The following is a 15,073-nucleotide window of genomic DNA, read 5'->3' on the forward strand; positions in this document are numbered from 1 at the left end:
CACATTTAGGAGGATCGATTGGCATAATTTTTTTATTTTCGTTATTCATGTTTTCATCAATCTATAATCAACTGAAAATAACAATGAGGTGTTTTTATCTAGAGGCCACCATAGTTCCTTTTTTTCCTACACACTTGGAAGGCGAGCACTATTCAGGTGTTTGCAATCTGCAACTTCACCACTAGCTCCCACTGAATACTACACACTGGTCCTTTAAAGCTACTTGTAACACAAAATAATAAAAATATTACCCAGATTCATATTTTCACACATGCCACCTGCCCCGCTTTGAAGTAAAAATGCAGCCTCAAGATTTATAACAAAGAAAAATCTGAGTAAATCCCTTTTTCTCTGACCTCTGAATCTCTGTTGTGTTTAGCCCTGGCCAACATCCCTGACCTTGTATCCACATTAGCGCCACAGGGAAAGAACTCGTCTGGTCCAAGGTCAAAGCCGAGAACTATTGGTGGCCTTTGCCATCGTGACACACAGGGCTTCAAATGATCTGCCTGGCAACCTCAGGCTGTCACATTTTAGTTTTATGTGTCTTACACTGTATTTTACCCCCACCATCCATCACTACTTTTCTAAAACCAGACTAAGTCAATTTACTCTTATCTCAAACTGAAAAATAAATTACAAGTACATGTCACTGTCCGTTCTCTGAAAGAAATTAAAATCAATGAAGTACTTGATGTATAGAACATTACGTTGGTTCGGGCTGAGTTCTATAGGTGTACAGGGCAGTCTTCGTGTCCTGACCTTTCACATTCTGCTGATATTCTCATGCCAACATTTCATAGTGCTGTAGCAATAGTTAGAAAACCAGTTTGTGTACTACAGTACAGACTTTCTGGTAGAAATAATTGTGTTTGTTTGTGTTGAGTTTCTTTCAGCTGGTGGTAAAATTCAGTTTCTCCACTGAAATCCCTGGTTCAGCTTTATACATGTGATGTGCCAGTTCTGCTCCCGAGTCTGAGTCGCTCTGGCCTGGTTTCACATGTTTCCTATTGCTGCTTAGGGTTAAGGTTAGCCATTACAAATATGAGTTGGGCTTTACACATGAGGAAACACAATTCGACACTCATATGTGTGTGAAATTTGTTGCATTTGTATTGTTTGACAAAAAATGTCTCTTCATACTTAACTATTATCATACTTGGATATAAAAAGCTGAACTACTACTCTACAGCCACTCTCATTGCTAATTTTGCTAGGGCTTTGTTTGCATGTAATTGCAATATTGTACATAGTAGTGATGTATTTAGTTGTGTTGTTGTTAATACTGTTATTAACTTGTGAGTTTTCAGCATAAGCGTAAACTATTTCCCCTCAGGTCATGATACTTAAGTACACTTACGCATGTTTTCTGTACTACATATTAAATAAGAAAGACTTTGCAGACTTTGCATTGAAGGGGAATTTCAACATTCTTGCTGCAAAGATCACTGTTTCTCAAACATTCATACACCGTATACCACCTCAGAAAATATTAGGCTCTCCAAGTACCAACATTATGACCAACGTTAAAATACAGTAGAGTAGGCCAACCCTATTCAGCTACGGACAGTTAAAGGAAATGGTTCAGTGACCAGAGCTAATTGGTTGTGTTTTTGAACCATTCAACTTAATCTTGACATCACATTTTAGCTCGTAACAAATCATGGATGTATGGATGCACTATGTGCATGAACATGACAATGTAGCAGGCTGCAGAAAAAGCAAAACTTATTTAAAAATACATTTCAGCAATCTCATAGTTTCAGTATTTTCGTTTGAAATTTTGTAATATTTTGATAGTATTGATTATATATTTTTAAGTGAATGTCAGACAGCTCTAGTGGTACCATAGTTTGAAAACCACTGGAATAGATAGCAATCTCTCTGTTGTTGGGTGTCTGACCTGCTTCCTGTTATTAAATATTAAACAGCACAACCCTCGTTCCTGCTTGAATTCTTTAAGAAGTCCCTTTACGAGGGGAACATTTCCTGTAAAATGGTTGGTTCTCTGATGGAAAATCAATTAATGTCAAACTGATCAGTTAATCTTGTTAGATCACTCAGCATTAATATTAACAATTACTCACTCTACTTTAACTGTTATTATAGGCTCATGGTATTAAAAGTGATTCCTCATTTGTCATTCTGAGATATTTTATTATTTGATCATTTTGTATAAAATATCTTCTAATGTTCCCTTTTTCTTTACTTTAAATGTATTCAATAACCTTAGAAATCTTGACTTATTTCTGGTGGTAGGAACAGCAGTATGAGCAGTGTTAAAATTAGACTTTTTTTTTACTGTTTGCATGCTGCATTGTTCTTCTAATAACAATGGGCACAGCTCTACCTGTCTGTCCTCTGGGATCCACCTGGCACTCCCTCATCAATAACTTGGCTTACTGGCAGAAAGTCTGCTCACTGACTACAAAACACAACGGCAACAAATTAGATTCCTAATGAGCACAGCCTATCACTAATGACTGTGCAAAGTCGGTGCAGTGTTGCACATCACTTATATCAGCATATTTGAACTATATGGTGAAAGAAAATCTATCTATCTATCTAATTTATATAAAACTGGGTAAATTATTCCTTGAGCGAAGACCACTTATGTAGTGCACATTATAGCAAGTGGCTCAGTTTTTGGTTTATTCATAAATGTGATTTTACCCCCTTCAGTCTCCATTATTTTAAAATTCAAAGTGAGGTCTGGAAACAACTAACCTGGTTATTAACAATGACATTATCACGTCTACTGTACCCTGACCGCTTACCAAGAGAGAAAGATGGTTTTGTTTCATGTTTATCAGTAATCTGTCTAATCCATGTTTAGGTGTCCTAATAGGTGTCCTATCACCTGCCAATCAACAAAAAACAAATATTTTGCCTGGCCATGGTATAAATAGTATATAGCAGAGCATAACGTTAAATCATTACACCTGGTAGAACTTCTACCACACGTACAAAGGCTGGGTCCTTACTGCAGAGGTCTGGGCTTGATTCCAATCTGCAGCCCTTTACTGCCCTTCTTCACATCTCTCTCCCCTTTCCCCTTCAGCTGTCTCTGTCAAAAAAAAGGGCAAAAGCCCCCAAAGTTTTAGAAAAAAGGTAATTAGCTGACCTGATGTTTATATATCACGTTTGAGCATTTGGATTTGGTGCCCAAAAACCTTCAAACAAATGTTCCACATTGTGGGAAATACGCTTATGTTCAATTACATTTTCTGGTAACAGAATCCACCAACCAGCACCTGTAAAGCTCACTAATTAACACGTTGCTTAACATGGATTAAACATCTGGTTTATTAAATCTGTAGGCATAGAAACCAAAGTATAAAAACAACAATTTGCCTATTTTTTGGCTGGGAACAGTAACTGGTTGCCTGGCAACGGCTACCGGCCAAGAAATAGTCTGGTACATAACTCCCTGTAAAACATTACATTGTTGTTGTTACCCTTCAGTTTTTTGAAGGGATTAAACAGAGATATAACGTGTTAACTGGTTACCTTTAGGGGTACCGGCAGTTGGTCCAGCTTCATACTGTACAGATTTGATAGTTACTTGTGCGTTTGGAGTGAGGACTGAAGTTTTTAATGGGTGGTCTTTGTAAATATGTCCCTTATACCAATAATGTTTTCCTTCAAAGTTGAAAATTAAGGATGTCTCCCCTGTGTGAGGGCAAACAGACTTGGAAATGATCTGCGCTCTACTGAAATGGTGCCAGCCTTGAGATGAGGCATAATCACAGTTGTTGTTGCGAGTGCAGAGCTTGCAATTCTTCTGTTCATTAGGATAAAAAAACAGAATATACATCAACTTGACACAAACAGAAGTCTTACAGTCTGGCATAATTAATCACTCCCTGACACAATCCCCATCTAATGAGCTATCCAAATTGTAAACAGTTTATCATAAAATGCTTTTGAGATCTAAACTCTGCACATGCACGCTACATGTCGAATATCTCTGTGATTCTATCAAAGACCAGAGCAGTAAGAGTGAGGCTTTTCACCGACAATGTCATGAATAAATGAAGTAGAAAAAAGCCAAAGCATATCTCTCCTGTACTCTGCAGAATTAGCATGATGTTAAAAACAAACTTTCAAGCCTCTTCTCTTGTGACTAATAGTGTTAGTGTGCAAGCTACGTGGATACAGTTTGAAAGAGAATCATAATGAATGTCCAGAGTTACATATTATGGTTTTGTAAAAACATAAAAACGTGTAGCACATGAAGTGCTATTGAAGAATTTCTTCTGTTTTGTCAACCTTGAAAAAAGAAAGTGTGTCTATTAAAATTAAATATAGACTGAAATATGAGAGTGAGTTAACATGAGAATTTTAAAGTACCCCTACTAACTAAGAAATTAAATAGCCATCGCTGAATAAAATAGTTAAGATGGTTTAAAATTATATATTTTATTATTATTATTATTTAATTGTACATTTCTGTTTCTATTTTGAAGAAATGTGTTTGTTTCTTTCTAACAATTGTTGTTAGTCTTCTGGACAGATGAGTGGCTGTGATAGATGTATTCATGACATGTGTGATGACATTGTACAAGTGTTTACTGCAGGATGGTGTCCTGGCATGTTGCATTCTTCAGGGGACACAAATCAAGCTTCCATTGTAAGCTCGTCAGTCATCGCTGTGTTTTGGCAAACTGCTCAGTTCTCACAGTAGGATGCTGGCAATACTGGTTCTGCCGTGTCAGAATAATGATAGGACACTGCCACATTTTAGTCTCATTATGATGTTTTTTGGTCCTTTTTCAGACATCCAAGAGTGGAAAACAGAAAAATATTCGAGAAAAAGATTTTTAAGCTTTTCATATAGCTGTTGCATGACGTCTCTCATCAAAAAAAGCGTATATTATCTTGTCTAAATGTTTTCCTCATTGCATGTTGTTTGATGAAATGAACAAATAGGCTGATAATGAACGCATGATGACAATACATGAAAATATTTTGATGCAAGAGGACGTATTATTCTTACAAATGTCAATGTGGGTTTATAAACCAACTAGAGAAACATTGTAATTAATTGTCTATGTTATTTTTTTTTAAGATAGGGTCAGCAGGAGGGTGAGGCGAGGGGTTTGTAATCTGAAACTACACCGCTATATCCCGTATCCTGCACACTGGACCTTTAAGACACCTTAAATGATAATATAAAGGCAGAACTTCAAAGAAGAAAATCAGGATTCTTTTTAATTCTAACAATTACCAATGTCCCGTAAGTAGTTGTGCTCTTGTTATACAGTACTGACCTTCTTAGATAAGACTCTTACTACTTTAAATCAAAGTTACACAAGATTTTTATGCAAAAGAATATTCTCTCTTGCACTTTACATCATCATTTAGAGCTGCAAAAAAGACGAGGAATTATTCCCAAATTAGACTGGTTCTGTTTAGTCAAATTAAAGGTGCCCTGTGGAGTTTACAAACAAATAAAAAAATTAAAGTTAGGTTTACTTTTAGTTTTATTCACCAAACGCACTGTGTGTAAATACATTTCATGTATGTGATTATAAATGTCTTGATTCCTATAGTGTCCCAGTAAGGGCGAGATCTCATTACAACTCAGGAAGGCAACCTAGGGTTGCCACCCATCCTGTATAGTACAGGATCGTTGAAAAATAAAATACACTGTCCTTACTAAATCAATAAAGGAGGCTATTTGTGTCATATTTTTGTTCACACCCTGCATACACTACATTAGAAACAAATAAGAATTGTTGTGTTTTTGTTACCTTAGAATAAGCCATTTTTATCAACAGAGGGAGCCAGTCCTCTGAACGGACGAACCAAACACGCTCCAGATAGGGGCTTTCACATTTTTCGTAAGGTTCGCGGCCACCATAGTTTAACCTACACACTTGAAATGGGAAGATGAAACAAGGACATTGCAATTAGCAACTACACAGCTAGTTTCCACCGAATTATCTATCTTACGCACTGCTGTGCACAGATTCTGTGCCCAGGTGACCCAGACTAGACATAGGAATCCCATACCATCAACTTTGATAGTCCAAATGAAACTCCAAATGTTTGCCAGCAAAATGTGACACACACTGCTGTTTTAAGCAGAGCACTGTAGTTTTAGATGCCTGCAATCTATGCAAAGTTTCACTTTTATGTAACTGTGCCAAGACGGGATTTAATAAACAACATTATTCATCAGCTGTAGGGAACCATCTGAAGAGACTCTACAAATGTGAATCACTGACTGTCTTATATCTGTTTGAGAGGGTTTTTTCCTCTTAGAAAAATGAAAACAAAGTGATGCATTCTCTGTCCAGAGCCACCAGTCTGTCAATTTTATAAAACCTGAATTACTACTAAGTGGCAGCTGTCACCAAGTTGCACTCTTACACACCCAATCCTACACCTACTGATGAGCAAAGCACCGATCACAGAGCATCAAAAACTATTGCTCACACAGTAACAAAGTAAGCTGTTACCTTAAAACAGATGTTTTTTCCCTCACCTTTTTCTGAGCTGAATTATCCAACGTATTTATAAGACAAGAAACTGAGACACTCCTGAGTCATCTAGGTAATTAGTTAAATATTTATACATCCCAATTTGGAAAACAAGCAATCTCCCACACAATTTGTGACTGGCCAGTGTGTTCTTAAAACTCACTGGATTAGAAAAAATGAGTTGCTAATTAGGGTGCAGTAGTTGACATAACTTGCACAGTCCCATTGATTCCTTCTTTGGGGATGGGAGTTTCTCAACAGGAGTTAACCACACTGTCGGTGTATTAATTTGAAAACCATACAGCTGGAGGCCCATGGGTGCCAGCCCAGTCGGCCCAATTCAATTTTCTGCACTTGAAAATGGGTAAGTGATAGTCCAAGTGGCCAATTTATACACCTATCTGAAGCCCAGAGAGTCTGTGTGCTTATAAATCACCGGGTGTATAATTATGTACTGTGTGCTGAAAGGGATGTTCCCTCTTGGGATAGAGAACATTCTACTTCACACTGAAGTTTACTGCACCACGACTCCTCTTTAACTCACCTTATCATAGCTCCCCCACTGCTGTTTTCTGCCCCCTGTCTGCACACATGACTCAGAATGGCATCGCTGGGAAACCCATCTATGGTCACTGACAGGAAATCCTCCTGGCACAGAGGATGAGTTTATTTCAAACTTTACTGTCTTATAAACAGCAGAGAGGGAGCACTCCATTCAAAGAAAACTGCATTTAGAAGCCAAGGTTGTACTGCCAAATGATTGTTTTCCAACCACCTCCACCCTCAGGAGAAGAATTTCTGTAACAATGGGTACACAATGTTTTGACGTCAATTTATTTCATACTTCTAAATTTAAAAGATCAACTTTAACAATTACCCCACCCCACACACACACAGTTACTCAGTGTTGCCTAAACACAATCAGTAGAAAGTGTTGAATTCCCACACCCACATTGTTAGAAACAAATACAAACACACACATGATTACACACATATACTACACGTACACAGAGATATATTTTTAGCCATTACCCGTTGTATCCTCACTTCCAACAGCACTTTCAACTCCATGAGTCGGTGAGTGGGAATAAGTGTTTCTTGGATGGATCCCGCATTGATACAATAGAGCAGATAAAGTAGCACTAGCTGGGTTCATAGAGTGGAGAGCCAATAGTGTAACCATCAGCCAGGCTTGGACATGAACATTAAATGGAGATACTGTTAAGCACTACACTGTTGTAGTTTGGGGCTCAAGGTTCTGGCAGTGTAACTTCACTACAAGGGAAATGACATGTTTCAAATTTCCTTCTTGACCTTGGAAATAGCAGCTGACCATACAGCTTCACCTCAAGGTCCATTTAGTCACCATTCCAGAGCGTTCAATGACATTGTATAACAAAATTTGTTCAGTGATTCAAAAAGAATAGAATGAATGAATGAAGTGATCAGGCTAGCTTTGTTGTCCATGTTGGCTCAAAGGTTTAATTTCGAAGTCCATGGAAACAACATTTTGAGAGAACAATGTCATCTCAAGGTCTAATTAGTACTTTGAATCAACAGTTATTTGACAACTGAGCAAACTGAGATGATGTGATATGACTGAAAGCTTCCAAAACAGCTTTTAAATGGACCCTAATCTGAAAGCAGACATGCCCTTAATTATGCATAATTTTAAGTCTTGGTATAAATTAAACAGGTTAGTTATGCAAACAATCGAACCCCCGTAAAGTTGTTTTGAATCAGGAAATTAGCTATAGAGACCAAAACATTTTGCACCAGCCTTTTTTGTTTGACTGTACTTGGTTCTAAAGACCCTTTAATCTAGTTTAGAAATGAGCTATTAGTTTATATGACATATTATGCATTGACTTGTCCATTAAACATGTTATACTAAAATTATATTCTATAATGTCAAATATGAGTTGAGGTGCAAACCATTTATAATGACACTAGAGAATGACCATTGAATTTAGCAATTAACACATATATTTGAGGGAATATTCGAGAGCACAAACCACTCTGCTGCCTTCGCTCTCTTAAAGATGGTTATCTACTGTAAATCAATAGGCCTCCTCACTATTGGCATGACTGGAAGCTGACTCAGCCTAATTACCCTCTGGTCCGACCTTTAAATCACACGAATGAGAACAAATAAATAATGACCGGTTAAAGTACCGCTGTCTTAGCGCTTCCGTCAAAATCGGCACGCACAAATGAATTGTAAATTTATGGAAATGCAACAAGCATGAGAGGAGCGTCTTGCATTTTGGGTGACAAATTGAAAGCAGGGGAACACCCGAGAACTGTCTGCCTGAGTGCCAAGTAAGACAGTTAATCTACACTGTCCTAGGCCACTTAATTCCCACTGAAATGAGGCACACATTCCCCTCTCCTTCCTATTGCCCATGTTCTTTTTTTTCCTTATCACTGTAATTTGGTGTGCACTGACAATGGGGAATTTGACAGAGCTATTGACAGTAGCTATTCCACAGTGAGCTAATAACTTCAAGATTTCAGACAATGACAATGGGGGAAATATTAAACAGGATTGTACTGTAGCCCGAATAGAAAAATACAGTAATGACAAGTAAAAGGACTGATAGTAGAGTATATTACAGCACCATCACCCCAGGAACTTTTCTTTAATTTATTTTATACGCTCACATTCATTTATAGGGAAAGATTTAGGACTTTCAATTTTAACCCGAGTTAGAGACAACAAATCTAAATAAAAAGCTGCAAACCTTCAATTTTACCAAAATGTAATGTCTACCAGACAATAATGACCTTTGTGTCATTTTTAAAGGGCAGACCTGCACAGAAAATGCTGTGAGAGAAACCAAAAAATGTTCTTCCTAGAGTTGAGTAACCTCTTATGTCATTAGCTTAATTTAGTATAAAGACTGGAACAGGGAGATACAGCTAGCCTAGCTATGTCCAACGTAACTAAAGCTCACTAATTAACATGTTATCTTGCTTGTTTTTGTTTTTGTTTCTCACATTTCTTTGTTTTGATGTTTGCTGATTAGCTAAACTATGATAAACCCATTAGCTTGGTTTAGCTAACTGGCTGCTGGCTCCATATTTGCCGTACAGACGCGAGAGTGGTATCAATCTTCTCTTCACTACTCGGCAAGAAAGTAAATAGCATATTTCCCAAAATGTTTTAAATTTTTGTTAAAGTGATTACAAAAGAAACTGTAGAATATTGGAGCCAGCCAACAGTTTCCTTTTATTTGTGGCGTGTTGAATGACTTCCACCACAAACCTCAAGGTCTCCACATCCACTGCTTCAAGCACAACAAGTTGATGTAGTTGTGCTGAAGCAATGGATCTTGAGCTCGAAGATTTTCAACTCTGGACAGCGAAATTCATTTTGCTGAAGCCTCCATTGATTTTCTTTCTTTCTTTCTCCTTTTTTTACTTCCTCATATGCTGGGAAATGATTTAGAGCACAGCTTGCCACGGAGCCATGCTGTATGTTTAAACTGGGTACACAAAATGTGTAACTTTTCAGACTGCTGGGAGTTTAATGTACATCATGTGAATTCAGATTTTGAAGCTCACCACATATTTTTTTGACCGGTCAATTAAAGAAGAACTGAGTGTTTGAACAACTATACTGTTCTAACAAATCCAGAATTTCCTATTATAACATGAAATCTATTTCAAATGTGGCTGTAATAATTGCTTCTTCAGTAACTAACTTTGTTGGAAGATATGACTTTTTGAGAGTCTCAACTTTGCGAAGTTAGTAAGCTAAATGCGTTTGAAAGTGTAGCTGTAACAAATCTGAAGTTTGACAGCTTTTTTAAGTGATCCTGGGATTTTTCTGCAGTGTTTGTTTGAACATAACACGCTCAGCTTTAAAGCTGCAATAAACATTGATCTGTGTGCTGGATGTGAACACTAACAAAGGCCAATCAAAGGCTCTTGTATTCTGGAGAAAATCTGGTAGTATATTTGACTCATATAGAAGGCTAACAAGGTTTTAGACTCTCAGAGGGCTTTAACAATCCAACAGGCTCCTCCATTAAGGAGTTTGAATTTACTGAAGAGTTATTTCAGAGTTTAATATAAAAAATACATGCGGGACTCAAATTGCATCTTTGCAGATACAGTAACATTTTGTGTTTCTTTTTTACTTCTGCTGAAGGGCGTAAAAGGTTTTAGTGGATTAGTCCTACAGTCAAAAGACTGCCTTTGGAGGATGAACCTTGATTTTAGAGAGCTGAGATTATATGTTATTAACACTGTGTGCCTTGCCACATTGTATAAAATAATTACAGCTTCTATCCTTATTTCTGCACTACCATTAAATTCAACACGGCCAGTCATTTTACTGAATGTCTCATTTCATTTCATACACGTGTACAGTACTGCTTTTACTGTTAATATATTTTTTTATTTTTTATTTTATCATTCAAGCACATAATTTATCATTCAGCAGTGTGACAACTCCAGTCATGTTGAGTGGTAGAAGTATACTTCCATTTTCCAACACTACACTTCTGCTCCACTACTTCAGATCTCATAGTATGATTTTACATAAAAGAAATACATATGATAAGCTTATAAAATGCAATTACACTAGTGGTTCCCATTACAAAAAAAGCTGTGCCTACTTGAGGGCCCCTTCTTACGTTTGTGTTGTTGGCAGTCCCAAAGATTTTCCCTCTAAACTTCTCAAATGCTTTCATGTAAATGAATAGAATTGGATTGGTCAAGTGGAACTGATTTTTTACCTGCTAATCATATCACAAACCCTCAGATTAATCTTGTGAACTAAACATATAACATACATATACATACTAGCTTGAAGTGCACTTCAACCAGCCTCAACAGTAAAATGCTACATGCTTTAGTATTACTTTAAAATTGCAATATATAATTATGTTATTGACCTTATTCAGTAATAATATATCACTTGCAGGGGTACTTTTTCTGCATCCATGAATACTTTTACCTTTGTTATGTTAAGTACATTTTGATGACAATACTTCTGTGCTTAAGGACTACTACTTCATTTTATTCTTGGTACTTTTACTTAAGGGAATGATCTCAATACTTCTTCTAGTCACCTTTAGATGTGAATATTATTTGAATTACAATTACAATTGACTTGTGATTTCATGTTTGATGCATGAAACTACTCTGGCTGCTGTGGAAATTGTGCTAATTATTTATGACTACCTGCTGTTAAGGACCAAGCCTGAGTTATAGCTGGTCCTTCCTAGAGCTGAAGACGGTGTTTGCTGGCTGTCGTGCTGTGGTGACAAAATGAACCGGGGCTCTCATCTGCCTTGTGGGTCATTAATAGCGCCAGAGGAAATGTTTCTGCCTCGTTCTCATTTATCCATTAATCCTCTTTAATTAATTCTCTTTCATTTACCTTGGTTAGAAGAAATCAATAGCACAGGTTTCACTTAATTTGACAAATGTTCTTTTGCTTTATCCCTTGATGCTGTGTGTGCAAGAATGAGTGTGTGTGTGTGTGTGTGTGTGTTTGGACAGCATAAGTGATGTGATGATTAGTTTGAAGTGACTAAATTGAGTCATTTGAGTAAAGTTGAAATCAATGTATGAGTTATGTACTAGCAAAGATTTTGCATGTAAAAATGTTCTGGTGAAGTGTGATGATATTATATACATCTCTAATCTAGCACCAATTTTCCAAAAACTCCATCAAGTGTGGAAACATATATTTGTTAGTCAGTGTGTCTGACACATTTTTCCTTCCCAGTACATATTGTTTTTCACCATGGAGGGCCCTGATCTTTTGAGCTCTTTGTCTCTTCCCTAACATTTATACGCTTTTTCGAAAGCACAAAAGTCAGTCCCAAAGGTTTCAATTAGAAAAGTGCGGTGCTTCTGAGTGTATTCACTTTAATAGTAGAGAGTGATCTCCTGAGTGTTGTAGAAGGGTACTGCTGGAAGTGTTGCTCTGTCTCTAACTCGGGTTAATTGGGTTTCTTTCAGCCTGAGCCAACAACAGTACACTGAAAAAAGGAATAATTCTTTTATTGTGAGCTGCAGATCTTAGTCGTGTACATTTTGATGAGTTTCTTCTGTTCCACAAACAGAAAAAGCTTAGTATGTGTGAAGTTATCACACATGTATTAAAATGTGTATTCTTTACATCACTGCTGACCAACACATACCATAGCTTTATAGATTTAGATATATGTTACATTATTGTAACTGCAGTTGGTATAGCAAGAAACAACCTATTTCATATCAATATCCTTTTTTCACAAAATCCTTGTTTGCTATATTGTTTAAAATCATTAGTATACAAATTGTCCCTCAATCACAGTTGCAGTCCAATAATGTATTTTTTGCAAAAATAAAGAAATAAATAATTTAAAGACGAGTACAGCATCATAGGCTCTAGTAGCAGTTTGCAACCGTGGATCTTACAAACTTATTTGCCAATCCCAGCTCATTATTATTACCTAACTGTACAAAATAGATTGTGGACTAAGGATTACAGTTCAGTAAAGATTAGGTCAAGATTAAATTAAATTAAAATAAGATTAAGTTAATTGGATGGGAAACCAGGTAGGACTTTATGACCTTTTATACTGCATTTTCAAAAGTACGGTAAACTACTAAAAATTGGAGTTGCCATAAAGAGAGAAAAAAAGAATATGAAAAAAAAATAAAATAAACCCACCCACATATTCTTACACATGGATGCAGTGAGCATCACCAACTGACACACACTGACAATTAAGGACAAAACTATAAAATCAACATTAACTTCATGTCATCCTCATCAGTTTCTTCACCATAATAAAGCCTAGGTTGAACGCAGAGGTAGGCTATAAGTACGCAACTATGGTCTTAATCCAAGTATACCTACCATGTGTAATAATGCACACAACTCATTCAACAACAACGTTAGCTATCCCCTCAATAAAAAATGAGCTACGTGTATATGTGTATTTTTTCCTCTGCAGGGCATAAAAATGTGTTGAGATCTGATCAGATCAGTTTAGATCAATATATATAGTATTATGTTGCAATTTAGGGTAGTTTAGATTAGTCACAATTAAAAGTTGAATTAAGATGACTTAATCTTAAATGAGTAAAATTAATAAATTTAAATAAATTTAAAACAAAAACTGAGACTGACTTAAAATCAAGTTAAATTAAGATTATTTAACATTAAATTTAGATGAACTAATAATTAACTTGACTAAATACTTATGATTATTTTATGATGAAATTTAATGACCTCTTGTTGAAATTAGGCCTATTAAAATAATATTCAGGCTGAGGAAAAAGATAAATCCACATAAGTGTCTTAAAGCTGCTGAATAGCCTGTGCTAATTACCAGGTTTTGCCGTCCTGCCGATGGCAGTGAATGTGGAATCTGAATACGATGTTGGTTCAGTTACGGGAGGGCAACTTAATCAATAACAGATGTCCATTTTTGATGATGGAGTAGCAACTAAACTGTCCCAAACTGCCTCCCTTTTCCCTCACCTCTACACCTCTTTCTCATCCCTCCCTCATCATATTTCTTTTTGAGGAAGTGGTGATGGAGGAAAGGAAAAGATCTACCTAAGTGGTACTCTGAGGGACTAGGATGGAAAAGCATGGTTCAACAGGTGTGACCTTTTGCCCTACTGTTCCAACATGAAAGCAAGCAAAACTGCTACTAAATCACATGTGTGCTTAGGAGTAAAAATATGCTTTTAGAGTTGAATATGATGCTGAAAGAAATGCAGTGTTTGGAGGTAAACAGTGTTTGGAAGAAGCTTTCTAACTATTTATGGCTTAGCTATTTTCTTTCCCCTAGGAGCTCACGGATGTTTGGAATCAACTGAATTAAATATATTTTATTTCTTTTGAATTAGCTGAAATGAGATGAAAAGTGTTTTCCCCAATTTGCAGTGAAGTGGAACTACTGGTGACATTAAAGCTTTGGCACTGATGGAGTAAGTACAAATATTTCACTTAATTAAAAGTAGACATTAAATAGTGGGATACTGTTCTCACTGTAAATGTCCTCCCAGCAATCCGGGGTTACATCCCTCCACTAAAAGCCCCTACATCAGAAAACTGTATTTCAGACTTTCATAACTTTTGCCCCAATAAGTTCATTAAGACACCTCAATTAATTCAGAACGCTGCAGCTTGCCACTTTATTGCAACAGAGCACTAGCATCCTCAGACCAAAACAATGCTACGAACAACCGATCTTCTAGACTACATTAAGTGATTTTACCTTAGAAGATAACCTGTTAAACCCACCCTCACAACTGTCTTTCAACAATCACCAACCTGGTTTGGTCAACCCATCCTCCATGCGTATCCGTAAGCAATTTTGCTAATGAGAAAAAAGTATGATTTTTTTTACATCAAAACGGCCTCTCATCGTTTTCAAAAACTTGTATTAAGAACTTGAGCCTTTTCAATCCGAAGCGTTTTTTAACACCAGTCCTGTAAAATTAGTGTTTCTATTTTCCCTTGCTTCTGTTGTTTGGGTCCTCATGAACTTTGTTAGAAACAATTTGGTTGATAGCCTGCAGTGACAATTCATAGTCCCAATAGCAGCCGAAGCTGTCCGAGTTTC

The 15,073-nt window shown here is 36.7% G+C and overlaps 1 protein-coding gene across 1 annotated transcript in view; it reads right to left on the reverse strand.

Moving 5' to 3' along the window:
- Nucleotides 1-15,073, reverse strand: part of LOC118323190 (heparan sulfate glucosamine 3-O-sulfotransferase 4-like) — a 125,072-nt gene that overhangs the window by 81,700 nt on the left and 28,299 nt on the right. Inside the window, exon 3 of the mRNA XM_035655121.1 lies at nucleotides 7,033-7,136. Within this exon, the coding sequence (XP_035511014.1) occupies nucleotides 7,033-7,136 (104 nt within the window). The remainder of the gene's footprint in view (nucleotides 1-7,032; nucleotides 7,137-15,073) is intronic.

This window comes from Morone saxatilis, unplaced genomic scaffold (genome assembly GCF_004916995.1).
Source record: "Morone saxatilis isolate NCDOM2014 unplaced genomic scaffold, NCSU_SB_2.0 Contig14, whole genome shotgun sequence".
NCBI classification, from domain to species: Eukaryota; Metazoa; Chordata; class Actinopteri; family Moronidae; genus Morone; species Morone saxatilis.